The sequence below is a fragment of the Mesoplodon mirus genome (assembly GCF_964341445.2).
Source record: "Mesoplodon mirus genome assembly, chromosome: 19".
Lineage (NCBI taxonomy): Eukaryota > Metazoa > Chordata > Mammalia > Artiodactyla > Ziphiidae > Mesoplodon > Mesoplodon mirus.
The window spans coordinates 19,232,819-19,259,864 of NC_138995.1; the positions used below are offsets into that span (position 1 = coordinate 19,232,819).

At 39.7% G+C, this 27,046-nt stretch overlaps 1 protein-coding gene across 3 annotated transcripts in view; it reads right to left on the reverse strand.

Annotated features, from left to right (window-relative positions):
- CTCF (CCCTC-binding factor) overlaps positions 1 to 27,046 on the reverse strand; it is a 48,628-nt gene that overhangs the window by 18,859 nt on the left and 2,723 nt on the right. For 2 of the 3 annotated variants that reach the window (XM_082607335.1, XM_082607333.1), the window contains exons 2-4: positions 24,908 to 25,024; positions 1,142 to 1,931; positions 610 to 780 (exon numbers count right to left, since the gene is read on the reverse strand). In XM_082607335.1, the coding sequence (XP_082463461.1) occupies positions 610 to 780; positions 1,142 to 1,922 (952 nt within the window). In that variant the 5' untranslated portion in view covers positions 1,923 to 1,931; positions 24,908 to 25,024. Of the gene's footprint in view, positions 1 to 609; positions 781 to 1,141; positions 1,932 to 23,482; positions 23,596 to 24,907; positions 25,025 to 27,046 lie in introns of all 3 variants that reach the window. The other variant, XM_082607334.1, reaches the window with a different exon arrangement.

A 27,046-nucleotide genomic window follows, 5' to 3' on the forward strand; every position in this document is an offset into this window, starting at 1 on the left:
AAAGAGAGCTTTAGCCCATAGTCTCTCCTCTTTAGTGACCCCAGAAAATGACCACAGCCAACATGAAGCTAATATTAGAGTATTAAGTATGTGTGGACCATGAATGAATAAATGTTTGAATTGCTGGAATGGTGCCTTAAATTTTCCATTCTGGGATTATGAATTATCTTCTTTGAGGTAAAACAACCAGAAACTATAGTTTTTACAAAGGTAGGATTTCATTTCTCTCTCTAATGTTCTTCCTCATAGTGCCTGGCAATTACTGCCTGGGAATTTAAGGTGGGTTAGTTTTTGTCATTGTTGTTAAAACCTTAGCAACACAGTGGTGATACCTTTGGGAAATATTATAGGTTAACTACCACAGAAAATCTTTTTCTGAATCACCATCCTTATAAAATTTAGATTATTTTCCACTAAACTTTCTTTACATTTGCCTATAACTAAGTCCATCTGCTTACAATAAATCAAGATCACAAAGAGGTAACCATAAAAAAGAACAAAAAAATCTTCCCATTCTTATTCTCACCGGAATCAGCTTAGATGATATTTAAAACCCAAGTTTAAACCTTTGCTATGCTGTAGCCCCCAACATTCTTAACCAGCACCCACCTGTGTGTGTGTTAAGGTGATTCCTCAGAAGGGTGACTGTCCTGAATGCCCTGCCACAGAGATGGCACTTGTGTGGTCTCTCATCAGTGTGACTTTTCATGTGCCGATCCAAATTTGAACGCCGTGGACATGTGTAACTGCAAAGCTCACACTGGAATGTCTTCTTTACACCTATGTGCAAAATAAAACACTTACTTGTTGCAGGGTTTCAAAGTGTTAAGATTAATCCTAATCTTAAACTTCCACAGATATATTTCATTAGCCTTTTATAACTAAAGCCAACTAAGTCACATTGAGTTATAATTATCTCATGCCACTAATAGATTTACTTCTTTCTCTTCAGGACTTAAAAAGTACTCAATCTGAAAAAAAAAAAGAAGTACTCAATCTGGAAAAACTTCTTTTAGACTGGCGCCCACATCACAATCTTTAAAATAAATCCATTTAATGTAAAATAACCTGCATAGGCACTGTGTTATGTTCTTTATCCCAAAAAGGTTTTATGAGAGTATAATGGATAAACTCATTTTACCTTTCTTTTTAATTTTTGTTGGTTTTGGAGGCTTCATGTTACCAACCACTTTCTCTGCGTTAACCTCGGACAGCAGACCCTCCTGCTGCTCTTCCTCAAAATCGTACACAGACACATCCACATCTTTGCCCTCCTCCGTGTAACGCAGTTTGCTCTTTTTGGTTTTCTTTGTTTTTTTGGCTGGTGGTTGATAGTCTGGGTCTTTTTGCCAACTAGGATCTTCCTGAGGTGGAAGTTCCCCTTGCTCTAGCGTCTCCACCTCTCCATTGGCCCCCACTTTTACCACTTGAAACCCTTCAGGCAAAGGTAAGGTGTGACATATCATGGGTTCACTTTCTGCAAGGCCCTCTTTAGACACTTCATTCTCATAAGCCCCCTGAAGTTCTTCTACTGAAGTGGTAGCAACAGGTACAGTCACGGGAACGGGTACTTGCACAAGCTGAAGCTCTCCTATGTTTATAGGCTGTTCCTCCATATTTACAACCTGCAAGGTTATAATCTGGGTATCGTCTACAGCAGCCTCTGCTTCTGGAGCAACTGCACCCTCCATTACTTCAGTCTTCATCTGAAGAAGGGTAGGATCCAGCTGTTCCATCATTACCATCTGTACACTGCTATTGACATCCTGGACCACCTCACCCCCATCAGTCTGGTTCTGGGGTAGGTGGCAAGCGTCCTCTTCTTGGCCCCCTTCCCGGCGTCTCTGGTAAGTCTTTCTCTCCTTTCCTTTAATGAAAGTTTCAGACTCTTCCACAATGGCTTCAACCGCCTCACCTTCCATTTCCCCTTCCTTTATTAAGGGAGAACACAGATTATTATATAAAATAAAATTTGCCTAATTGAAAACATATACATTTTAAACAAAAAAGACCCCTGATGAATGAATTAGGCACCAGTGGTTGTTAATATTACAAAAAGACACAACAGATATTTACCTCCTGATGGAAGAATGGAATCCCACCTATGAAGCAGTCTTGTCAAACAAAACAAAAAAATCTGAAACGAATCAAGCCTCTAGATCCAACTACCAATTAACAGGAAACTGGTGACAGACGATATTAAATTACACTACAGGGATGAAATTCAGACTGAAGGAAACTGCAGGAATAACTACCCAGTTTCTTCTGCAAATAAATCACCAGGAGAAAAAAAAAATGGGAAGGGTAGAGGGAGAACCTACAGATCAGTGGTTCTCAACCTGGGGTGACTATGCCTCCAAGAGACATCTGGCAAGGCCTGGACACATTTCTGGTTGTCACTACTGCGGCAGGTGTGCTACCAGTATCTAGTAGATGCTCTGGCAGAGGCCAGAGATGTTACTAAACATCCTGCTATGCACAGGTCAGTCCTCCACAACAAAGAATTATTGGTCCCCAAATGTCAATAGTGCAGAGGTTGAGAAACTCTGATATAGACAAAAGAGGCCTAAGAGATACAGCCATCACAGTGTATGGATCTTGTTTGGATTCTGATTCAAACCAACAAATGGTTTAAAAAAATGCCACGAGGACTTCCCTGGTGGCACAGTGGATAAGAATCCACCTGCCAATGCAGGGGACACAAGATTTGATCCCTGGTCTGGGAAGACCCCACATTCCGCGGAGCAACTAAGCCCATGCGCCACAACTACTGAGCCTACGCTCTAGAGCCTGTGCTCTGCAACAAGAAGCCCGCACATCACGACAAAGAGTAGCCCCCGCTCGTAGCAACGAAGACCCAACGCAGCCAAAAATAAAGAAATAAATTTATTTTTTAAAAAAAGCCACAAGACAATGAGATTCAACTCTGACTGGATATTTGTTATTAAAGAGTTATTCACAAAACTGGTTTAAATCTTACACATTTCTTACATCTGGCAGAGGACCTCACTGTTTTTAGCTAAATTCTCCCTTAGAAAACAAGCCACCAGAGTTCTTTTTGGAGCCAAAATCAGAACCTGGATCCAGACTCCAATAGTCCTGCTTGTAGCTACACACACCGCTACCTCCTGTCTCATAGCATCAACTTGACATTCATGTATCTCTCTTATCTATAAAACCATGAGTTCCTTGAGGACAGAGACCATGAAAACAAGTAGTTTTTACTCTTGAGCACTATGCCCAGGTTGGTAAGAACAAAATAAATGCTAACTGAATACATAATAGAAAACAGAAAAAAAATCAGTTTTTTTCTGATTCACAGTTTCTGGCTCTAATGTCTTGTGAGTGCTGAGAGTACCCAGATACCTAAGAATAAAATGAGTTTGATCAATTATGTAACTCATATCAATAATCTGACTTAAGAAAACTGACAAATATATAAAAGGTTAATTCAAAATTAAAATTTCAAGTGTTTTGTATTCTCGCCCTCATCTCAAACAAAGCTTTTGCTACTTCTATTAGAGACATGTTTCTTCAATTCAAGTACCTTAACACCATCCATACTAGCAGTCAGAGAAGGCTCCCTAAGTCAGGACCACCTGTAAAGCAGTACAAAGACTAAAACTATGCAGGCCCGGTCCTGCATTCTAGGAGTTATTGTCTAACAAAAAAGACAGAATAAGTACAATGGCTCAAGGTAAAAGTGGTAGGTTTGGAGAACCCTACATAACCAGGTGTGAGATCAAGATGGGCAGGATATTTAAAGACAGCATGGTGTGTGTGCACACACAAATTCTGCAGGGGAGGGGGTCCCTACGTAGAAAAAATATATGACGGAATTGGTTATGAGAAAGAATAAAAGAGTTAAAGAATAAAAGACTTAAAAAGCACAGGATAGAGGAAAGGGTAGAAAGAGATAGGAGAAAGATGTATTGGTTCTGGCCATAGATTGGATGGTCTTGAATGACAAAATATTAAGACTATACTCATTTGGCTATCAATGGGAAATCACATATGCTTTCTTTCTTTCCTTTTTTAAATTTTATTTATTTTATTTTTGGCCTCACTGGGTCTTTGCTGCTGCATGTGGGCTTTCTCTAGTTGCAGCGAGTGGAGGCTACTCTTCATTGCGGTGCATGGGCTTCTCATTGCGGTGGCTTCTCTTGTTGCAGAGCACGGGCTCTAGGCATGCGGGCTTCAGTAGTTGCGGTGCACGGGCTTAGTTGCTCCGCGGCATGTGGGATATTCCTGGACCAGGGCTCGAACCCACGTCACCTGCATTGGCAGGGGGATTCTTAACCACTGTGCCACCAGGGAAGTCCCACATATGCTTTCTGAGCAGGGGAAATTAAGATTTACTTGGTTCATAAAGAATAGTGCTTGATTTCTTCAACAAAGTGTATCCGTATTTTTGCAAAAGGGAAAGATGCATGATACATATAATGCCCTCTGGCTTTCAAGGCCCTTCAGTATCTGACCCCAGATAACCTATTCAGATTCATGACTTGTTGGTTTTTAGCCATTACTTTTCCCTGTATGTGTCTGCTGATAAAACAATCACACTATTATGCACTTAAAATTTTTCTCAAAATGATCCATTTCCCCAGTTGGCTTGTTAAAGCTCTTTGAGGGCAAAAGCCAGGCTTGAAGCAACCTACATATTTGGACAGATTCAGCAAACCTCACCATCTGCATGGAACGAAAACCAAGGCTAATGGAAAACCTTGTGAGTTGTTGGGTTGTCCTGATTTGTTCTGCCATTACCTGCTTTCATTAGTCCCTTATTCTCAACAACCAAGAGTATATACTATTGATACAATGCTCAATGCAAAGATCTCTTACTATCTTTTCCATTACCAGCGAGGACATATATAACAAAATGTTACCGCAGAACATGAGGGTCAAGGGACATTTGTGAAGTGCTTTTTATAATTTGCCTGTAAATAAAAAATGTCTGAGCATCAATGTGCTAGCATTTTTATAAGATCTTATTTATATTTCTGATCATGAAAGACTACTTGAGCCACGATCCTAACTATAATTACTTTTATATAACCAATACTGTTCAGATGGATTTGTCTCAGGACAGGAATGTTCTGTACTGGTACTATCCAATAGAAACATAATGGAAGCCACAAAAGTGAGCCACATATGTACCATTAAAAAATTTTCAGGGACTTCCCTGGTAGCACAAGTGGTTAAGAATCCGCCTACCAATGCAGGGGACACGCGTTTGATCCCTGGTCCGGGAAGATCCCACATGCTGTGGAGCAACTAAGCCCGTGCACCACAACTATTGAACCTGCACTCTTGAGCCTGTGAGCCACAACTACTGAGCCCATGTGCCACAACTACTGAAGCCCACGCGCCTAGAGCCCGTGCTCCGCTACAAGAGAAACCACTGCAATGAGAAGCCCACGCACCACAATGGACAGTAGCCCCCTCTCGACACAACTAGAGAAAGCCAGTAAGCAGCAACAAAGACCCAACACAGCCAAAAATAAAAACAAATTAAAAAAAATAATAAAATAAAAATAAAAATTTCCAGTAGCCATATTTAACAAGTAAAGAAACAGGTGAAATTAATTTTAGTAATCTATTTTATTTAACCCAGTATGTCCAAAATATTATCATTTCAAGATGAAATCAATATAAAAAATTGAGGTATTATATATTCTTTCTTCATAAGCCTCTGCAATCTGGTACATATTTTATAGTACACCTCAATGTGAACTAGTCACACTGTAAGTTCTCAACAGCCACATGTGGTTAAGGGCTACTGTATTGGACAGCACAGTTTATACCTCTGTTATTCAAAGTATGATCTGAGGACCATCAGCGTTGGCTTAACTTTGGAACTTGTTAGAAACATAGAACTTCAGGCTCCACCCTTGACCCACAGAATCAGAATTTGCAATTTAACAGATCCCTAAGTGGTGTCATATATTAAAGTTTGAGATGTACTACTTTATACCATTACTCTTCTCACATTTTTTTTAAAAAGCATTTTCCAGGCCATGAAGGTCTGAAATTAGTACCCCAGCAAAGATGATAACTTCAATGTTGGAGTTAGGAACAGAGAAAAAGCCCCATCCACCTTGGAAACAGTCTTGGAAAAGTATCAAAGGACAAAGAACAAAAAATTCACAAGCTGTAAATGCTAATGCTAGCCCTGCCACAGAATCACTACATAATCCCAGGCTATTTAGATATCCTCAATAATAAAACCGGTAGAGGGACTTCCCTGGTGGCGCAGTAGTTAAGAATCCGCCTTCCAATGCAGGGGATGTGGGTTCGGTCCCTGGTCAGGGAACTAGATCTCACATGCATGCTGCAACTAAGAGTTCGCATGCCACAACTCAGGAGCCCATGAGCCACAGCTAAGGAATCTGAGAGCCTCAACTAAGTAGGCTGCCTGCCAAAACTAAGACCTGGTGCAACCAAAATAAATTTTAAAAAACAAACAAACAAAAAACAGTGGAGGAAAAACATTTAATCTCTGAGCTCTGCGACATTTTGTAGCACACAACAATTTGAAGAACACAAAAAAATCCATGTTGTCTCTGCCATGAATTTGAGAACTTAAAATATTAGAAATTGCTTTTAATAACCAAGTACAACCTAAAAGAGGTTACGGAATTATAAACCAGGTGAAAAAGAACTGGTACAAAGGAGTACAAATTGAAACCAACTGTGCTGCCAGGGAGTTGAGCTGACAAGAGTGTTCTCTCACTGTGAAAAAACACACGGCATAAGGTCCATGAACATCAGCATCTATTCAGGGTCTTAAAGCAGTAGGTTCTATTTTCACAAAGAAAAATCAGACACAAAGTAGCAAGCACCAGCCTCGCCCATACACTGCTTGGAAATCCCTGCCAGCAGTGCATCCCTTCCAGCAGTGGATCCTTCTACTTCCTCCAAGGAAAAGGAGTCTATGAATCAGTAACAAACTTAATAGCCTGGACCAGGTCGCTCTCCTCTCTCCCTGGGGACTGTCCTCTCCTAGCTGTGTCACCCCATTAGCGGTTCTGATCCATCCCTTTCCTCCCTCTATGGACTCAGCTGTGCCTCCTGCTTTCCACTCAGTTTCTCTGGAGTCTCTCATGTTCTCTGCCTCTCTCCTTGCTTGAGTTAGGCATGCTTTCTAGGTTTTGTCAAATCTTTTTGTGGACCAACGCCATTAAAAACGGTTTACATTAACTTCTGGACACAACTTTTTCAGATTACTAAAGCACATTAGTCTATTTATAGAAGTCTGAAAAATGAAGCACATATAAAATTTTTTTTTAAGTTGTTCGCAATTCCTATACCTAGAGATAATCACCTAGTATACTTTGGTGCTGTTTTCTGAGTTTTTTTCCTCTTATGGATATGTATTTTTAAATATAGATGAGATCATGTATATGGCTTTGCTCTTACCTTAAGAACCTGTCCTTGCCCTGTCTAGCCCTCTGTGGTCCCTGTGCTTGGTCTACAAGCACCATTCACCAGGAACCATACCAGCCAACCCAAAGGCCTCCCCCTCATCCTCAAACTCAGTTTCTTTGGCATATAACAGCATGAAACTCATACTCTTCCTTCATCAGCCTTTCTTCTCCCTTGGCTTCCCTTGTCTCCGAGAACTCCTACACTAGCCGCTCTGAGCACATCAAGGCTCTGTTCCCTTCTCCATAGCCATTCCGTTCACTAGCCTTTTTACTTCAGTTGTCTCCACCCAAATCCACATGCGCAATCCCACAGTTTCACTGCCTAAAGGAACTCTCTCATGTGTTTGGCTATCACCTTCAACTCAATGGCATTCAATAAGGAATAAAGAAATCTGGGGAATTTCCTTGCGGTCCAGTGGTTAGGACTCAGCGCTTTCATTGCTGTGGCCCAGGTTCGATCCCTGGTGGGGCAACTAAAATCCCGCAAGCTGCGAGGTGCGGCTTAAAAAAAAAAGAAGAAAGAAACCTAGATTCTAATCCCTAATCCAACCAAATGAGCTTGGCAAATGGGTTAGTCCTCTTGGCTGCAGTAGCACACAAAAAATGGAACTCTGAAGACCAGATCCTTCCTGTATTCTCTACCATCTTGGTGAAAAACTGAAGCTTAGGAACACTTTTTAAAAAATCATTCTATCGGGGCTGCCCTGGTGGCACAGTGGTTCAGAGTCCGCCTGCCGATGCAGGGGACATGGGTTCGTGCCCCGGTCTGGGAAAATCCCACATGCCGTGGAGCGGCTGGGCCTGTGAGCCATGGCCGCTGGGCCTGCGCGTCCAGAACCTGTGCTCCGCAGCGGGAGAGGCCACAACAGTGAGAGGCCTGCGTACAGCAAAAAAAAAATCATTCTATCAACTTATGGGTAGAAGATGGGGCAGGAGGAGGTTCCCTCAGACTGAGGCAGAGTGAAACTGGCACATGGGGGTGAGGGAGCTGGAAGAGAGGAAACTGGTATTTGAGCACCACCCTGCCCTTGCTCACTGCTATTCTCTCACTGTGAAAAAAACACATGCTGACTGGTTGAGTGGGAGGATACACAGGCCCAGACTCTAACGCAAAGGCCCCCGAGGTCAAGACCCCTGAAGTCTGCCTATGCTCCTACACCAGCCTGGCCTGAATCCTAGGGGAACCTGCTGGATCAGCCCTCCCCCTCTTGCCTGTCAGCTCTATATTGCTCAAATCTTTTTATCTTAAAACTCCCCTTAACCCCTCTTGACAATTTAGCATCTGCCATCTCCGTATTCCCCCACACTCAACCCCACACTAGCTGTTTCTATACCTTTACTTCTCTTCCATGCCTCATTTCACCAGTCTGGTTTCTGTTCCCCAATATTCTACTGAACTGCTCTGAAGCCAGCAATGGCCCTTAATTGGTAAATCCAAAGGAGACTTTTCTGTCCTTATCTGACTTGACCTCTCCGTGGAATTCAGCGTCCTATTCTAGGCTTTATCCCAGAATTATGCCAGACCATCAGAAAGCTGGGTATACTTGGGTCACATGGTCTTATCCCCTACAGAACTTGCTTTCACCAAGTTTTGTTTTGGCATTATGCCCTTGGCTTACACTAAAGTATACATGGGAGAAATTTCATTTGGAGTTACATGCTTAGAAAAGCTTTGCTTCAACTAAGGAATTTTTTCTTTCATTGTGAGACCTAAGTAACAGGATCATGTTACCATGACTTTAGCTGGCCACACCCTAATAAATCTTTTTCCTCTCAAACTATGTAGTAACCTTTTATTCTAATTTGCATTTTCTGGGGGTTTGACTTTATATCATTTACCATTTGTATTTTCTATACATTTCTTCAAATTCTTTGTGGAACAAGATGAGCTATAAATAAACCTGAAATTGTATACACATATATATTTAATATAAAATACAGAAAAACACAGAAATACAAAGTTGTAACAATCTTAACATAACCTCAATTCAAAATTTGCAGACCTATTTGAAGATCACAAAACTCTTCCAGGAGGCATAAAAGACCTCACTAAATAGGGACACTACTATCTATATCCATGATCAGAAAGGCCAAACATTGTAAAGATGTTAATTATTTCTAGTTCATTTAATCTTCAAAACCTCTGAAAAATAAACAAGATATTGAGGATAGCAATAAAATTTCTGAAAAATGAAGGCCACTTTTTTTTTTTTTTGGCTGCGTTGGGTCTTCGTTGCTGTGTGCCAGCTTTCTCTAGTTTCAACGAGCTGGGGCTACTCTTCGTTGCGGTGCACGGGCTTCTCATTGCAGTGGCTTCTCTTGTTGTGGAGCACAGGCTCTAGGCACTCAGGCCTCGGTAGTTGTGGCGCAAGGGCTTAGTTGCTCCACAGCATGTGGGATCTTCCCACACCAGGGCTTGAACCAGCATTGCCTGCATTGGCAGGTGGATTCTTTAACCACTGCGCCACCAAGGAAGTCCCCAGAAGGCCATTTTTTATTTCCAAATATTAACATAGTATAAAGCCACAATAAGTAATACAGTATAGCACTGTCACTATCACAGCCAGCCAATGTGAACAGAGAATCCAGAAAAAACTCCTAGCATATAAAAAGTTGTCAGTTTAAAATTAGTGGGGGAGGTCTTCCCTGGTGGCGCAGTGGTTAAGATCCACCTGCCAATGCAGGGGATACGGGTTCGAGCCCTGGCCCGGGAAGATCCCACATGCCACGGAGCAACTAAGCCCGTGCGCCACAACTACTGAGCCTGTGCTCAAGAGCCCACAAGCCACAACTACTGAGCCCGTATGCCACAATTACTGAAGCCCACGCACCTAGAGCCTGTGCTCCATAAGAGACGCCATGAGAACGAGAAGCCGGCACACTGCCAACGAAGACAGTAGCCCCACTCACCGCAACTAGAGAAAGCCCATGCACAGCAACGACGACCCAACACAGCCAAAAATAAAAAACAAACAAACAAACAAAAAAAAACAAATAAATTTTTTAAAAACAACAAAAAAAATAGAATAAAATTAGTTGGGGAAAGAGGATTATTTGATAAAAGGTACCAGAAAAACTATAAATACTTGGAAAACAATGAGTTATAGCTTTAATCCATCTGGAATATATTCTGTTGTCAGAGATAAGGAGAGACGTTAACAAAAACACAAAAAAGACATGGGAGTTCCCAGGCAGTCCAGTGGTTAGGACTCCGTGCTGTCACTGTCAAGGGCCCAGGTTCGATCTCTGGTCAGGGAACTGGGATCCCACAAGCCACACAGCCACACACACACACAAAAAGACAAATCCAAACACCAAACTTGAAATAAGATATAGGTGAGTGGCCTTCTGATCTCAGAATAAGGAAGGCTTTGTGTTTAGATTCCTAAATAATAGAAGAGCCTAGAGGAAACTGTTGAAATTTTGACCACCTTAAAGTAAAAATAAATTTTTTTGTAAAAACAAAAACATGTTGACTAAAATGGCCAACAAGAAAATATATTTGCAGCATATTATGACAAAGGATTACTACTAATATCCTTATTATATAAGTAATTGTAAATTTTTTTTTAAATTTCTTTATTTTCTTTTCAGCTGCATTGGTTCTTCATTGCTGCACACAGGCTTTTCCTCTAGTTGAGGCAAGCAGGGACTACTCTTCGTTGTGGTGTGTGGGCTTCTCATTGCGGTGGCTTCTCTTGCTGCGGAGCACCGGCTCTAGGCGCGTGGGCTTCAGTAGTTGTGGTGCCTGGGCTCAGCAGTTGTGGTTCGAGGGTTCTGGAGCGCGGGCTCAGTAGTCGTGGCACATGGGCTTAGCTGCTCCGCGGCATGTGGGATCTTCCTGGACCAGGGCTTGAACCCATGTCCCCTGTATTGGCAGGCGGATTCTTAACCACTGTGCCACCAGGGAAGTCCCCAGTAATTGTAAATTTTGTAAGAATAAGACAAATACCAAAAGAGAAAGTTGGGGAAAGGACACAAGTAGATCATTCAAAGAAATACAAATGGCAGATGAATAAGAAAAAAAAAAAACACAACCAAATCTCCTAAACATTAAGAGGAATACAAATTAAAATAATGTGACAGCATTTTTACCTCTATTAATCTGTTAAGGCTGTTTTAAAGGATAACTCCCAATGTTGGTCAAGGTGCAGTGAAATGAGCGAGGTAACTCACAGATACAGAGAACAATCTAGTGGTTGCCAGAGAGGAGGTGAGTTGGGGGGGTGGGCGAAAAAGGTGAAGGGGACTAGAGGTACAAACTACCAGTTATAAAATAAATGTTACAGAGAATAAAAAATATTAACTTTGTATGGTGTGCAATCTAAAAAAATATCAAATCACTATGTTGCACACCTGAAACTAATATAATGTTGGAGGTAAACTATACTTCAATGAAAAAAACCCCAAAAAACAGCAAGGTAACTGGTGATATGAATCAAGAATTTTTTAAATATTCAAATTACTGTGATCCAGTAATTCCACTTCAGACTTTATGCCCAGAAATAATCAGAGGACTTCCCTGGTGGCTCAGTGGCTAAGAATCCCCCTGCCGGTGCAAGAGACATGGGTTCGAGCCCTGGCCAGGAAGATCCCACATGTCGCGGAGCAAGTAAGCCCATGTGCTACAACTACTGAGCTGAGCCTGCACTCTAAAGCCCACGAGCTACAACTACTGAGCCCGTGTGCCACAACTACTGAAGCCCACGTGCTTAGAGCCCGTGCTCCGCAACAAGAGAAGCCGCTGCAATGAGAAGTTCACGCACCGCAACGAAGAGTAGTCCCCGCTCACAACTAGAGAAAGCCCGTGTGCAGCAACGAAGACCCAATGCAGCCAAAAATAAATATTAAAAAAATAAATTAAAAAAAAGAAATAATCAGAGATGAACATGAAGATTATAAGGACATTATTAATCAGACTGAATAATTATAAACAACCTAAAAGTACAACCACAGGAGAATAGTTAAATTTGGTAAATGATGATACATCCACGAAACAGAATATTATGCAGATATTAAAAATCATGTTTTAATATAATGCTTATATGAGGAAAATGCTCGTTCCATATCTTAAAAAAAGGAGGGGGGGGCAAGAGGAAAAACAGAATGGAATAGTCATTAAGAGCTTAGGCTTTCCAACCAGAGACCTGCACATTCCAATTCTGGTTCTTCTACTTACTAGCAGTGTGGCCTGGAGTGAGACATGCTACCCTTCTGTGCCTCAGTTTCCTTTTCTACAAAACAAAGATAATAATCGTATCCATTTCACTGGCTGTCATAAAGATTAAATAAAACAATGCAGGCAGAGCTGGCTACTGTGCTCCTCTGTATCCTTATAGGTCACCCCAGAAGGCAATGAACACATGTTAGCTTAACATATGACCTTTCTGTTTCTTAGAATTCTAATCACAAACCTTAGATATATTTTCCCCACAAAAATGACTTCTCTGATAAACTACCCAATTATCTGCAGAATGAAGGTAGCAACCAGTTGACAGAATCTGGTGACTGATCAAATCCAGGAATGAAAGAGAAAAAGAGCCAAAAAGGAACAAAACAGCCTCCCAGGCTGGTCTATCTTACTATAGTAAGTCTGTCCAGCATATTGCTGCCAGACTAAATCTTCCTGAAATGAGGCAGAAAAACTCATGAGGATTGAGGGTTACTCAATCACCTCCAAACTCTTTGGCTTCAATCCCAGAGTTCTGTATGATTTGTTACCATCCTTTCGACCCATCCAACCTCACCTTTGGGGTATCTCCCACACAAGAGCCTACTGTCTTGTCCCCTCCAGGTCAAGTTATCCGCTATTCAAAGTCTTCTCAACCTTGACCAGTGCAGACTGAACTCTAATTTATTTGTTTCATTTTTGTTATTTTGTTTGTCTGTAATATACTGTTCTATTTATCTGTCTTTTCCCCTAAAAGACTATTAGCTGTTAAGGGCAGGAGCTATGCCTTTTACTTCTGAATACTCTATAGCAATGAACACAAAAACAGTGTTAGGTAAGCAGCAGACATTCAATACTGGCGTCACTGTCATATGAAACATGTATAAATGGTTCCTGCACATGACAAAAGCAGGAAGAGAACATGGAAAAAACAAAACCTTGTTTGTATGCTACGTGGAAGCTTAACTATATGAATTTATATCCTTTATTGCTGTTTGTGTCATTTCTCAAATAGAAAAAAATAAGTCTTAACAACACAAGTATAGGTTTAAGATTTTAAAAATCCTGCCACAAAAATAAAAGCTAATTGTGAATACACTAATTTTTGAAGATGTTAAGACTTAGTAATTTATTACCTGACTATGTGGCTAGATAGCAAATGTGTCAGGTTATTTCTCAAAGGAAAACAACCAAGATAACCTTTCATACTCACTAGTTCAGAGTTTAGTCATTTGGGGACACTGGTTATTATAAAGTATATGTGTACTAAAAATAACACATGTGCACTGAGAATAAGACAGTAGAGAAGGACAATTTCCAGAAGTCTGCTTTATAAATAAAATCACCAAAACTTTTTGTTTAATACCCTATTGTTGTTCCCTACAGGGACAACAGGTAGCTAAAACCCCAACTTATTTCCTGGAGCAGATCAGAAGACCGTCTACACTCTTGGCAAGAAACAGCAGCCCCAACTGAGATTCCATAAGCCACAGCAATTCTGAAATAGCCTAACATGGAGGTCACCTAACAACTTGCCTTCAGACTGCTCAATACAAAACATCAGACATCATTAGAAGGCAGAGAAGAGAGGAGACACCTTGTAGCTTTCTCTTTTCTAGATATTTAAATTAGAAGAATGTTTTTAGCCAGGAGACTGAAAAACCTAGTCCAGTATTCTGACTGCAGAGGATACTAAGTGCCATTAGGACAAGGGAAAAAAAAGGAATTACAAATAAGTAACCAGTTTCTCCTGAGAATGAAAGGAAAAGCTGCCTTTTATTAGATGCAGAACACTAGCCAAAAATAACAAAAATTATTTACCCTTTTGGAACAAAAGTTAGGTTTAAAAAGTCAAATAAAATAACCATTTTACTCTACTATTCCTGAAAATATATACATCATCATCTTATCTGAGAGCTTAAGATAACTCAAAGCAAAGTATCATGCTGATTAATACTGAGTACCAGGAAAGTTGAAAACTACCATAAAGAATGGGGAGGAGCTGAGTGGAAAGGATGACTCACTCTGAGAAGCAGAAAAACATTAGCGACCATTTACTTCAGGGTGACTGGAAGCGGAAGCAGCCTTTATCTGAAGTAGCACTCACCTACTCAGTCACATGTACACCTTTCTCTTCCCTGTTGTGTGCCATTAACTTTAATAAGAACAGATGGGGCATTTGGGGGAGGGGGGAGAAGTAATTAAAAGGGAAATAAAATTGTATCTCTTTTAAGTAAAAAAGGTTAAGAGCATCCCAGTTTTTAACCCACCCTTCTCCCCATTTGTTAATATTAAAAGGTGCAGTCAAAGCAAAACAATGATTCTAACAGCTACTTGAAAAAATCTATTATGGAGAGCTTTGAACCTAGGAAATAAGGAAATACATACATACTAATAAAATACTTGTAATTGCAACAATATTAATTCAACAATATGGTGAAACAACCATAGGAGGTGAAAGAGTTCTTTTGCTACAAAGAATAAGAAGTGCTAAATCAATAATAATTCTTTTATCAAAAGGTACCTGAAGGACTTCCCTGGTGGCGCAGTGGTTGAGAGTCCGCCTGCCGATGCAGGGGACACGGGTTCATGCCCCGGTCCGGGAAGATTCCACGTGCCGCGGAGCGGCTGGGCCCGTGAGCCATGGCCGCTGGGCCTGCGCGTCCGGAGCCTGTGCTCCGCAGCGGGAGAGGCCGCAACAGTGAGAGGCCCGCGTACCGCAAAAAAAAAATAAAATAAAATAAAATAAAAAAATAAAAGGTACCTGTTGCTGGGTACACAGAAATGAATTTCCCTCTTAATTACTTGGAAAAAAAAGTCCTAACTGCATAGGGCTTGGTTCTCAGAGAGCTCCTCAGCTGACAGGGAGACAAAGAGAACAACACACAAGAGCTATACAGCGTGTGCTATAACAGAGGTTAACACATACTTCCCACCACCCTGGCAAAAAGGATAGCTTAAGCTGGTGAAGGAGGGCTTTAACGACAGGAATTGCTAAAGGTGGATCTTAAAGGATAAAACAGACCTTGACAGGTGAACTACAGTAGAGAGAAACATTCTAGCAGTGGAAACAGTAAGTGGGAAAAACTTAAATATGTACGGAATTAGACAAACTTTGTGCAAAAAAATTCAAGTGGAACTGTATTAAACCACCTCATTTATTATTGTGACCTGGTTTCAGAGGTCATGTTCTAGGCCCTCATTAAGGGTACCCTGTTTATTTCACTTATTGGACATTATACGTGAAACAGAAGACAAAGCCTTTCTGGCAGTCAGCATCCTAGTGCCACAGTATGGATTGGAGGCTGCCTCCCAGGCACGAGCTATCCCTCTCTGCTTTCTACAGCTTGAATGACACTTTTGCTGGCATACAGCAACCTAATGCCTCATTTCTCCTTGTTCTCCCAAGGGTGACTATGTCAGAGGCCACCAGGTCCCTCCTTGCCCCGCTCCAGGCCCATAATCCTGAAAGCAGCTCAGAGTTAAGACTGTCTTTAGAGTGCTCCTACAGTGTTTCATCACTGAGAATATGAGAAAGGTTGGGGATGTACAGCAAGTATCACCTTGAATAAATAATTACGTTATAAAAAGGAATAAATTACACACATACAGTGTAAAATATACAGTACATCTATGGATTGGGGGCAGGTTCTACCTGAGCAGTGGTTCCCAAACCTGGTTGGTGTCAAAATCACCTAGTGAGCTTTAAAATGCACAGATCCCAAGGCTTCCCTGGTGGCGCAGTGGTTGAGAGTCCGCCTGCCGATGCAGGGGACGTGGGTTCGTGCCCCGGTCCAGGAAGATCCCACATGCCGCAGAGCGGCTGGGCCCGTGCGCCATGGCTGCTGACCCTGTGCGTCCGGAGCCTGTGCTCCGCAACGGGAGAGGCCACAACAGTGAGAGGCCCGTGTACTGCAAAAAAAAAAAAAAAAAAAAAAAAAAGCACAGATCCCAGAGATTCTGATTCAGTAGGTCTGGGGTGGGACAGACCTTATTTCAAAAGGTCCCATGGTAATCCTGATATAGAATGTCTGCTGACTATGGCTTTGAAGCGACTGACCTATTGATAGAACACAACAGTTATGCACCCTAAATGCAAGTCGACATAAATCAAAACCACTCAAATACCCATAGTTTTCTACTATTAGAATTTTTGGTTCATTCTTTACAACAAAGAATCATTTCGTTTATTTATTTGGAATAATAAAAAAAAAGCCTACCTCAAAACTAATATGATTCCCATATAAGCAATTATGGAATGTATGACTCAAGAAGGAAGTTCTAAAATATCACCTCTATTGTGGGTAGCATCAATATCAAAAGATCTCTCTAGATGGTATGGACAAGCTCAACATAAGACAAAAGGAAAAAGGGGGAAAGAAAAAGAGAAATGGACACACATAACGGAGTGAATTCATGGTTTTGCAGTGTGTGTCAGTGACCATGTGGCCACTGCTCCAGGGTCTCTATAACCCAGTACTCATTCCTGAAGCCTACTCTGTAGAAACAAGACCATTTTATTTGGTAAATGGGGTCTCCTATAAGGTAAAGGTTAAATCAGAAGTCAGCAGCTTAAACAATGTCTGTACCAAAGGCATAGTAATAGCAATAATAAGTGGCAATATACTGCCTTTGAACAAAGATCAAGAAACAGTTAATATGAAAAAAAAACAGAGAGACATCCTTAGTGAGTAAATAGTATAGCATAAAATATGAATAATAGTTAAAGTGTTGTTCAACAGAACAAAGAAATCTGAAAAACAGAAGAAGGCTATACATGCATAGGAACACAGAGTTTAAACAATAAAACAAAATGCTACTTTGAACTAATATTAGGTTATAAAAACAAGTAATCTGTCAACTTGGTTACTCCTGAGAAATATGGAAACAAATAGAGGAAAAAAAGAAAATATAAAACGTAAAATAGACAGCTAGTGGGAAGCAGCCGCACAGTACAGGGAGATCAGCTCGGTGCTTTGTGACCACCTAGAGGGGTGGGATAGGGAGGGTGGGAGGGAGGGAGACACAAGAGGGAAGAGATATGGGAACATATGTATATATATAACTGATTCACTTTGTTATAAAGCAGAAACTAACACACCATTGTAAAGCAATTATATTCCAATAAAGATGTTTAAAAAAAAAAAGAAATACAGACAAAAGCTTAATCAAGAAGTTGGGGGGAAATTTATATATATACAAATACTCAAAAGACAAGACACAAGAAGGATCAAAGGCCTTGTCCGCCAAGGAGCCAGAAAGAAAAAAATGTATCATATAATAAAATTTATTCCCAACAGGAAACCAAGTCACTACTATTTTTTATAGTCTCAACATATACCTACAACAAAAAAATTTTAAACAGAAGTAGAAAGCTGTAAGATACAAATAAAACAGAAACACAAGAAATACTAAAAACAATGAGGGTGTCCTCTATTATTATAGTTCTGTACCATACCTCTGTGAATGTATAGTATCCTGCACACACTTAACAATTTGTGACAGTGACTGTGCTATGCCAGAGTTTTGTAATACCAGAGTTTATCTAAAAAGCAGTAGGCTGGGGGCTTCCCTAGTGGCGCAGTGGTTAAGAATCTACCTGCTAATGCAGGGGACATGGGTTTGAGCTCTGGTCCGGGAAGGTCCCACATGCTGCAGAGCAACGAAGCCTGTGCGCCACAACTACTGAAGCCCGTGCGCCTAGAGCCCGTGCTCCGCAACGAAGTGTAGCCCCTGCTCACCTCAACGAGAGAAAGCCCACGTGCAGCAACGAAGACCCAACGCAGCCAAAAATAAATAAAATTAATTAAAAAAAAAAAAAAAAAAAAAGAATCCGCCTTCCAATGCAGGGGACGCGGGTTTGATCCCTGGTCGTGGAACTAAGATGCCACATGCTGTGGGGCAACTAAGCCCATGCGCCACACTACTGAGCCCACGCTCTGGAACTAGAGAGAAGCCCACGCGCCACAGTGAAGATCCCGCATGCTGCAGCTAAGACCCAAAGCAGCCGAAAAAAAAAAAAAAAAAAAAGATACAGTCTACCAGACTGGCTCTTCCCCCCCTCTATTAGGGTATGTTTTAAACTAGAATGGCTGCTCTAAGTCAGGGTATAATTCCCCCCCTCCCTCCCCACTGCACACAAAGCATCAAGATTATCTATCTGCTCTCTTCTTCAAAAGCCCTCACCCATCTAGGACATTTTAGGACTCTATTTCCTCCTTCCTTGTTGGGGAAGCTAGTGTATCACCTACCTCTTTCAAAATAAGAAACACGGGATTTAATTTCAGTGTGAAAAATGCTTAGAGCTATAGCTATATACTTGATAGGATTCTGAATAGATCAAAGTCTATGCACTCAAATTTACAATTAACTTGGCTTTCATTCAGAGTCAATTTACTCTTATTTTAGAAATAATTCAAACCATGGGGAATAAGAAGAGACATGAAGTATTAGAGGCAAACAGCTAAGGCCAACAACAAGGAATAGGTTAGAAAGCTTAACATTTAGCAATAAGGAAGTATGTTCCCAGTAATTTGAGGTAACACAGGGTATCTAACAAGGAAAATGTTCATAACATATAACATGAAAAAAGGTTACAAAAGAGGACACAGGATTCCAGCTTAGTTTAACAAAACAAAACAAAAAATACAACAAAACTAGACAAACAGCAATTCTGTTGAGATCCCCTACCTTAAGTCAGGCCAACATTATATCTTGCCTGGCCAAGTGTGATGGCCTCCTGACTAGTTTCCCTGCTTTCCCTCTTGCTCCATTACCACCCATTTTTTACACAGTGGCCACAGATTTCTAAAATATAAATTCATTATCAGCAAGGAGACTTCCCTTCTGAAACCTCCCATGCTAAAACTCTTAGGCTGAAGTCTAAACCCTTTCACCGGGCCTACAGGGTCCTTCAAGGCCCTATCAGCAGATCTGCCTGCATCCGGCCTCATCCACTCTGCTCTAGTCGCTGCTTTCAGTATCCAGAACGTCCTAGGTTTCTTTTCTCTTGCCTCTGGGCCTTTGTACATGCCACTCCCTCTTCTAGGGATATATAAGCAGTTCAACGTCTCTGAATTTCTCGTACAGACACACTGGTACATGTGCCCAAAGCGCTGTATGCAAGAAGGGTCATTATTATAGCATCTTTCTCTCACAGCAAAAGGTCGAAAACAACTCAAATGTTCAGAACAATGTTGTGTATATTATGCTACCATTTGTGTTTGTTTTAAAAAGGATACATAAACACATGTTTATATATATGTAGAATTTTCTCTGGAAGGATATATGAAAAATGGGTAATATTTATTACCTCTGGGGAAGAAAACTGAGGGATGAGAGGCAGGGAGAAGTTATTACTTTTCACTATTATCATTTTGTACTGTTTGAAATATTTCCTCTCATGTCCTTGTATTGAATGTGATAGTCACAGAATACTTGCACAATTACATGTTGTTTTAAAAACTGTACCATATGTAAATGCCCATTTACAAAAGTGGAGGAAAAAACCGTAAGGAAACACACCAAAGTATTAATAGTGTTTACCTCTAGGGAAAAAAGTAAAAGGTTCGTTAGGTTCTAGTATAATTCTACAATTGTTAGACTCTACCAAAGAATGAAACTAAACATTACTCGAATGATACAAAAAAAGTTTAAGACCAAATTTAAGTAAGGAAAGTTTTAAGAATTGCCACTGCAACCTCAATTCCCTCTAACACTTGGGCAGAAACATGGCTGCCAGTGCCCTCCACCTGCCTGCACTTTTGCAACTGTTCCTGCAAGGCTCTCGAGCCTAGCTTTACTAGGTAAAAATACTTTTATTATTTCTTTATACTTATTGGAAAGCTTCAGTACTATTTCCTATTGTATTCCTTTTTCCCTTTAAAAATTATACAATACAGATAATAGGAGAAAACTCTGATAAGCAAGAATATGAACTTATACATTTTACATAAACATGCTGGTTTATATCCACAGTCCCCTCCCCATATATACACGTATTTACTCTCACACGAAATCATATTGTGCATACTATTTGATAATCTGCTTTCTTTATGTAGCATATCTCAAATCCCTCTCCATTTCAATATATTTCTAGACGTAATAAAATGGTTGCATGACATTCTATTACAGTTGTCCCTCAGTATCCACAGGGAATTGGTTCCAGGACACCTCCCAGCCCTGGCCAGATACCCAAATCTGTGGATGCTCAAGTCCCTTATATATAAAATGGCACAGTATAATGGTCCCTCTTTATCGCAGTTGGTTGAATCTGCAGATACAAAGGACTGTCTGTAAACAGGTATCATAATTCAATTAGTCCTCTATTGTTGAATATTGTTACTCCCAAATTTTGATAATTCTGAGAAAAAAACCCTATTTGCATTATAAAATAACTATGTTATAAAACTACAGAAAACCAAGAAAAGTCACCCGAAACCTAACCACCCTCACACTACTAGTTTGTTTTGTTCTGACTAGTGTTTTGATGCCTATCCATTTGGTCTTTTTTTCCTTGGCATTCATTCATTCAAACAAGCTCTTGCTATATGCCAGGTTATTACTGTTTGAGTTTTTCTTTACTTTTCTTCCATAACAATTTTTTGTACCGTATTTTAATTTTTTTCTTCCAGTTTTACTTAGATATAATTGATGTATAGCACTGTATAAGTTCAAGGTGTACAGCATATGATTTGACTTACATACGTCATAAAATATTTACCACAGTAAGTTTAGTGAACATCCATCATTTCATACAAATATAAAATTAAAGAAATAGAAAAAAGTATTTTTCTCCATGATGAGACTCTTAGGATTTACTCTTAACTTTCATATATAACATACAGCAGTGTTAATTATACTTATCACCTTGCACATATAAGCATCCTAAGTGCTTATGTATCTTATACATAAGTACTTATGTATCTTATAAATGGAAGTTTGTATCTTTTGACTGCCTTCATCCAATTCCCTGCCTACCCCTCCCCCCACCATGTACTATATTAAAAAAAAAAAAAAAAAAAAAAACTTCTCATAAGCATTTTGCTGGTTAATAGTCTTCCCAATCAGCTTTTTTTTAGTGGTTGTCAAACATCACTCCCAACATAGGATTTGATCCTGTTTACTTATCCGTTTGTCTACTGCTCAATATATTTTCTGATTAACTTCCTGATAAGTCCCACTTAAGTTCACTTAACTTTTGTACTCTCTGGTGGTCATCACTATTCGATTTAATGCAAAATATATACAATGACCAACTATTGCTAAAGTGTAAAGATCATCACTTTACCCCTATGTAGCACATTATAGTTGGTTACAAACATACAGCTGGCTCTCAAAGAACACGGGGTTTAGGGGAGAGCTGAACTTCCATGTAGTTTAAAATCCAACTTTAATTCATAGTCAGCCCTCCATATACACCATACCCTCATTAGTGGATTCAGCCAACTGTGGGTTGTAACACTGTAGTATTTACTACGGGGAAAAAAAAAATCTGTGTATAAGTGGACCAAGCAGTTCAAGCCCACATTGTTCAAGGGCCAACTGTATATATTTCCCCCTACCGATACTACATTTAAGTGTCATAAGCCTCCAATACAGTAGATATGTCATTTTACAAATGGGAAGGAAGGGACAAGGAAGTGACCCTTAATGAACTTGCCACAGCTATTAAGCTGCACGCTGGCTAAGCCTTGGTGCCCTACTAAGATTAAAATCTAATTTTATGCTTCTTTTGTATTTCCCGATACACCTAGATCAGGGTCTCTCCTCCAGAAAGCCTTTCCCAACACCTTTCACTAACTTCTGTAACTGACCATCCTCCCTGCACCCTGAACATAGTTTTATCAGAGCACTGACAACACTTATTTATAGATCTCTTGCCCCATACTCTACTTGAGACCCTCAGGAAAAGGAACCTTTTCTTACTCATCTTGAAATCCCCAGTACCTAAGGCACTCCCTGGCACAAAGTAGAAAGGCAAGTGTTCAAAGGATGGAGTGAGCACATTACAAGTGCTCAGTGAATAAATATTGCAGGTATTTAGAGCACATCTAAGTATCTGAGTTGATCCAATTTACATCATTTCAGAGAAAGTCACACTTCAGTATATCTAGAACCAGTTAGGTTCAAATATAAAACCTGTATTCAAAGAGCAGGCATTATCAATACAGAAAATGTAATTCTTAAGTGCCATTTAGATTAAGAGCAATACTCTAGTAACAATACTTAGGGATTGTAAAACACACAAAACAGTTAAGAATAGATGCTTTCAAATAATTATTTTAGGAGTCATAAGGTCCATAGCTTAGGATTTAGCCATTTTATTATGACTCTGACTAACCTGAATGGGGGCGGGGGGGGAGGGTACAAAAACCAGTATAAATTGTTAATTATGCTTGGGTTAACGTGACATTTGTTTTCAAAATTCTGTTTTATAGAATTTACAGTTTTAGACCTGATTTTGCTCAATACTGCTGCTTTTCTTTTAAATTATAATTCTTATATCATTGGAATGGTCTTGATGACTTGGTCCAGCCATCTAGAACTGTCTACCAATCTGCACAGAGCCCTTGTTCATGTTGGGCATGTGTAGTAACATGCATACAAGCAAACAAGCTCCATTTAATACAATTTAACTTCTACAGTCCACAGTAGATACTACAGGGGACAAATAAGGAGCTGGATGGTAGAGCTGTTACATAGCTCAAAAGTACTGCTTCTCAAATGTTTGCACTGTAGTACCTATACAGATAGGGCTTCCCACTCCCAAGCACTCATGCCCTATTTTGTTGAAGACCTGTGTTATCTTAAACAGTCATAGAGTTCACATTCTTCTCCTAAAATATATATTTGCTTTAATGTAAAAAAATTTGTAATTACTTACCAGTTAAATTACTTAACTCACCGCCCCCTCAGTGAGCACAATTGAAGCTCCAAGAAGATGGGTCATGTTTATCTTGTGGCTTCAAGTACCCCGGAATCATACCACTTTGTACCCTAAGGGTATTCATATCCCAGTTTGAGAACCAGGGATCTAAACAATTAAACTAGTCATAAAACTTAAAAGTGACCAAAATGTTCTTACAACCCCATTCCCCAAACTCTTAAGGCTAGTTTTCTCAATAGCTTTTCAAATCAGTATTGTTTCTCTTTTCAGCAGCTCATTAGTATGCACTGTGTGTCAACATTAAAAGAGCCTGCAGAGCACAAGTTATTTCTGGAGCAACAGAATACTAGCACATACATCTTGTCCTTCATATCTATCGAGGTACCAAGCTGCCCACTTGGAAAACAGACAGCTGAAGAGAAGAGCTTTCACTCCTGCTCCCTTCCTCCTCTCTATTTGCTCCAGGCACAGCTTGTAAGAAAAATCTTAATAGTCATTTAGATGATTCATTCATATAAGCTTATCTAATCTCAGCATTTGTAACCCTCACTTTTACACTCCTTTTCGCCATTACACAAGTGCAATTAAACTATTTTCACATTTTTTAGGGGATAAGAAAGATGTTCTTCCTGGTAGCCTGAGAAGACATAATTTTCACACCTAGAACCCTACTTTATTGTTAATGAAATCCCAAAGCCTAGTAGACTGACATTTATGAGGCCTGTTTCAAGTTCCCTATACTGTTCATTATATTTCATAGCAGAAATTGTAGGCTAAAGTAAATTTTAAGTGACCCTTTCAAATGTTTTTTAAAAAATTATTTATAATGACTGTAACACTATGAAGCAACATGGGTTATCAGCTAGGTTAACTCAAATTAAGTGAGACAATTTTTATCTAGGATACCAGCTTCCCCAATAATAGGATTCCATCTGTTCCTCATCAAAATTACAAATTGCCACAAGCCCTGGACTTTTGAGGTCATTTGCCAAGAGTCAAAATACACATTTTGGAATGTATATTTGGGTTGAATGGAATGTATACTTGGAATGTATTTTGGGTTTCTACAGAAAAGCAGCCACCATATCCTTGTGTCTTTCTATGTACATACTCAGAATGGTACTTGATGCTTTATACACATTCTCATCAACTCCAAGAATAGTCTCTTTAATTGGTATTATTCTCACAAGTAAGGACTGTAGGAGTAGAAAGGTTAAGTAATTTGCCCAGTGTCACCCAGCTAGTATACAACAGTGCATGCAGAGTTTCAAATGGAGCACTGCCTGAATATAAAGCTTGTATGCCCTCAATCACCCACTGTCCTGTATCTCCTATACCCAAGAATGATCCAGCAAATCCTCCAACCCCAGGAAGGTCTTATTACTCCTATTTTTAAGACCAAGAAATGGAAACAGCATTTACCTCTCCGTGGCTGCAAAGTCAGTTTGAGCAGGGAAGACAGAACTCAGCTCTCAAGCCTCTGGTCAGCAATCTATCCACTACTTCATCTTGTTCTTTGGCCCCAGGTCTGTGATCATTCTAAAAGAGAAGCACAAATCATTTTATGAACACCAAACATACACAAATGCAGATACAGTATGAAAAGCAAAATGAGGGCAAGAGGAAGACAAATAAAATTGGGAAACAATATACTTGCTAAAATGTCACATTACTAATTGACATGCTGTAAATGTCTATCAAGTCAATAATAAAACCTTCACTTATTTTTTTAAACATCTGCTAAATATATAAAGAACTAAAGATTTCTGATTATCAAAATAGCACCCCATTGTGACCTTGCAACCAAATAATGTAAATACAGTTAAACTACCAAAAAATTAATTCTTATAGATGTAGTAATACTCCTTTAACAGTTTATTTCCTTATCTTCAGCAAGTAGTGGTTTTACTGATTAAGTTAGTTTAAACCACAAGTAAAGACTATATTTTTCATGTAATAAGATAACTATGGGGGGAGCTTTCACTACTGACCTTTGAAAATCCTAGAAGCACAGCAACGAAATATCTTTTTTTAGACAAATAACAAAATATTTTTAGGTCATATTGTTACTTGACAATTCTCTCCCTAAAATACAAATAAATGGACTGTCAAGCTTCAGGCAATGGTAGAGTGGTACTTAACTCCATGGCAGGGGGTGGGGGGGAGAAACTCCCAAATGAAATGAAAGAGCTAAATTTAAGCATTTCCAAAGAATTTGGCATATGAGGTACAATTAAGAGGGAACCCATCTCATAACTAAAGCCCACAAAACTAAACTGATATAATACTTTACCAGATGAAGCTAAAGAAAAGTCTTCTCTGTTGAAAAGGCAATTTATAACAACATAAGAGGAGAATTAGTGCATTTAGCCCACGAAACACTTTTGTATTGGAGTCCATATATTGTCACTAATGTGTGTCAAAAGGAATGAAATTTTACGCCCCTGAAAATTGATGAGTGACTAAAAATAAGATCAAGTGTGGAAAAATCACTATTCTTGGGGTATATGTTAGCAGTCTGTATGCAATGCCACATCTTTGCATTCAAATACTAAAAACTGAGAAAATGCGCAAAGGTACTGCCAGGGAAGATCTGAAGACAACAACTAGAGAAAGTTTGCGGATGTTTAAAAAAACAAATATGGTATGCCAAATCTACACATTTAATTATGAACCATGGTCTTCAAAGTTATACATTACTTGCCATTATTGTTTTTTCTAAACCTGTATACTCTTTCTCAAAGCATTAAATTAAGACAAATCCTACTTGTTTGAAGAGGGACCTAATTTTTGGCAAAAAAGCCTCTAGTCGTCTGAAACCAAGATAGGTAAATAAGTTAGACAGATGGTTAACTAGGTTTCTGATTTTAAAAAATGAAATAGAGCCTATAAGATAGTTAATGTAGAGTGAATTTGATGCCAGTAGCATCCCTGAAGCAAAAAACCAGCCTCTAGAGGAACATTCTGCCAGCAGGCACCACTCTGCAAGGCTCTGCCACAGGGCCCTAGTCAGCCACAGGTGGCTTCTGCCACTCCCAAGGAACTCCCCAAGCCACACAGAGAAGTCCTTGGTGGGTGCCCTCATTTTTTCTATGTCCTTTAAAGCAAAATCCTAAAGCTCTTAGAATTTGAATGCATATTAAGGATAACTTTTACAGCTCCTAAATTTTAAGTTGGTTGAATGGATCCCTAAAGATAACTTTTACAGCTACTCTTAAATAAGCAGTATTTTCCTAGGTAGGTAAACATTCCTGTTGTAATCTTCCTCGTACTAGTGATTTAAGTTTCTTTGGGTAACCTTATGTCCTCAATTTATTCTCTCTGTAAACTTAGTTTTCCAATAAAAACAAAGGGGACTTCCCTGGTGGTCCAGTGGTTAAGACTCTTAAAAAAAAAAAAAAAAAAGACTCTGCACTCCTAATGCAGGGGGCATGGGTTAGATCTCCGGGTTCTATCTCTGGTCAGGAAACTAAGATCCCGCATGGTGCACGGCGCAGCCAAAATAAACAAACAAAGTATGAATCCTGGCATAGAGGAAATCTTAAAGGACAGCAACTCTGT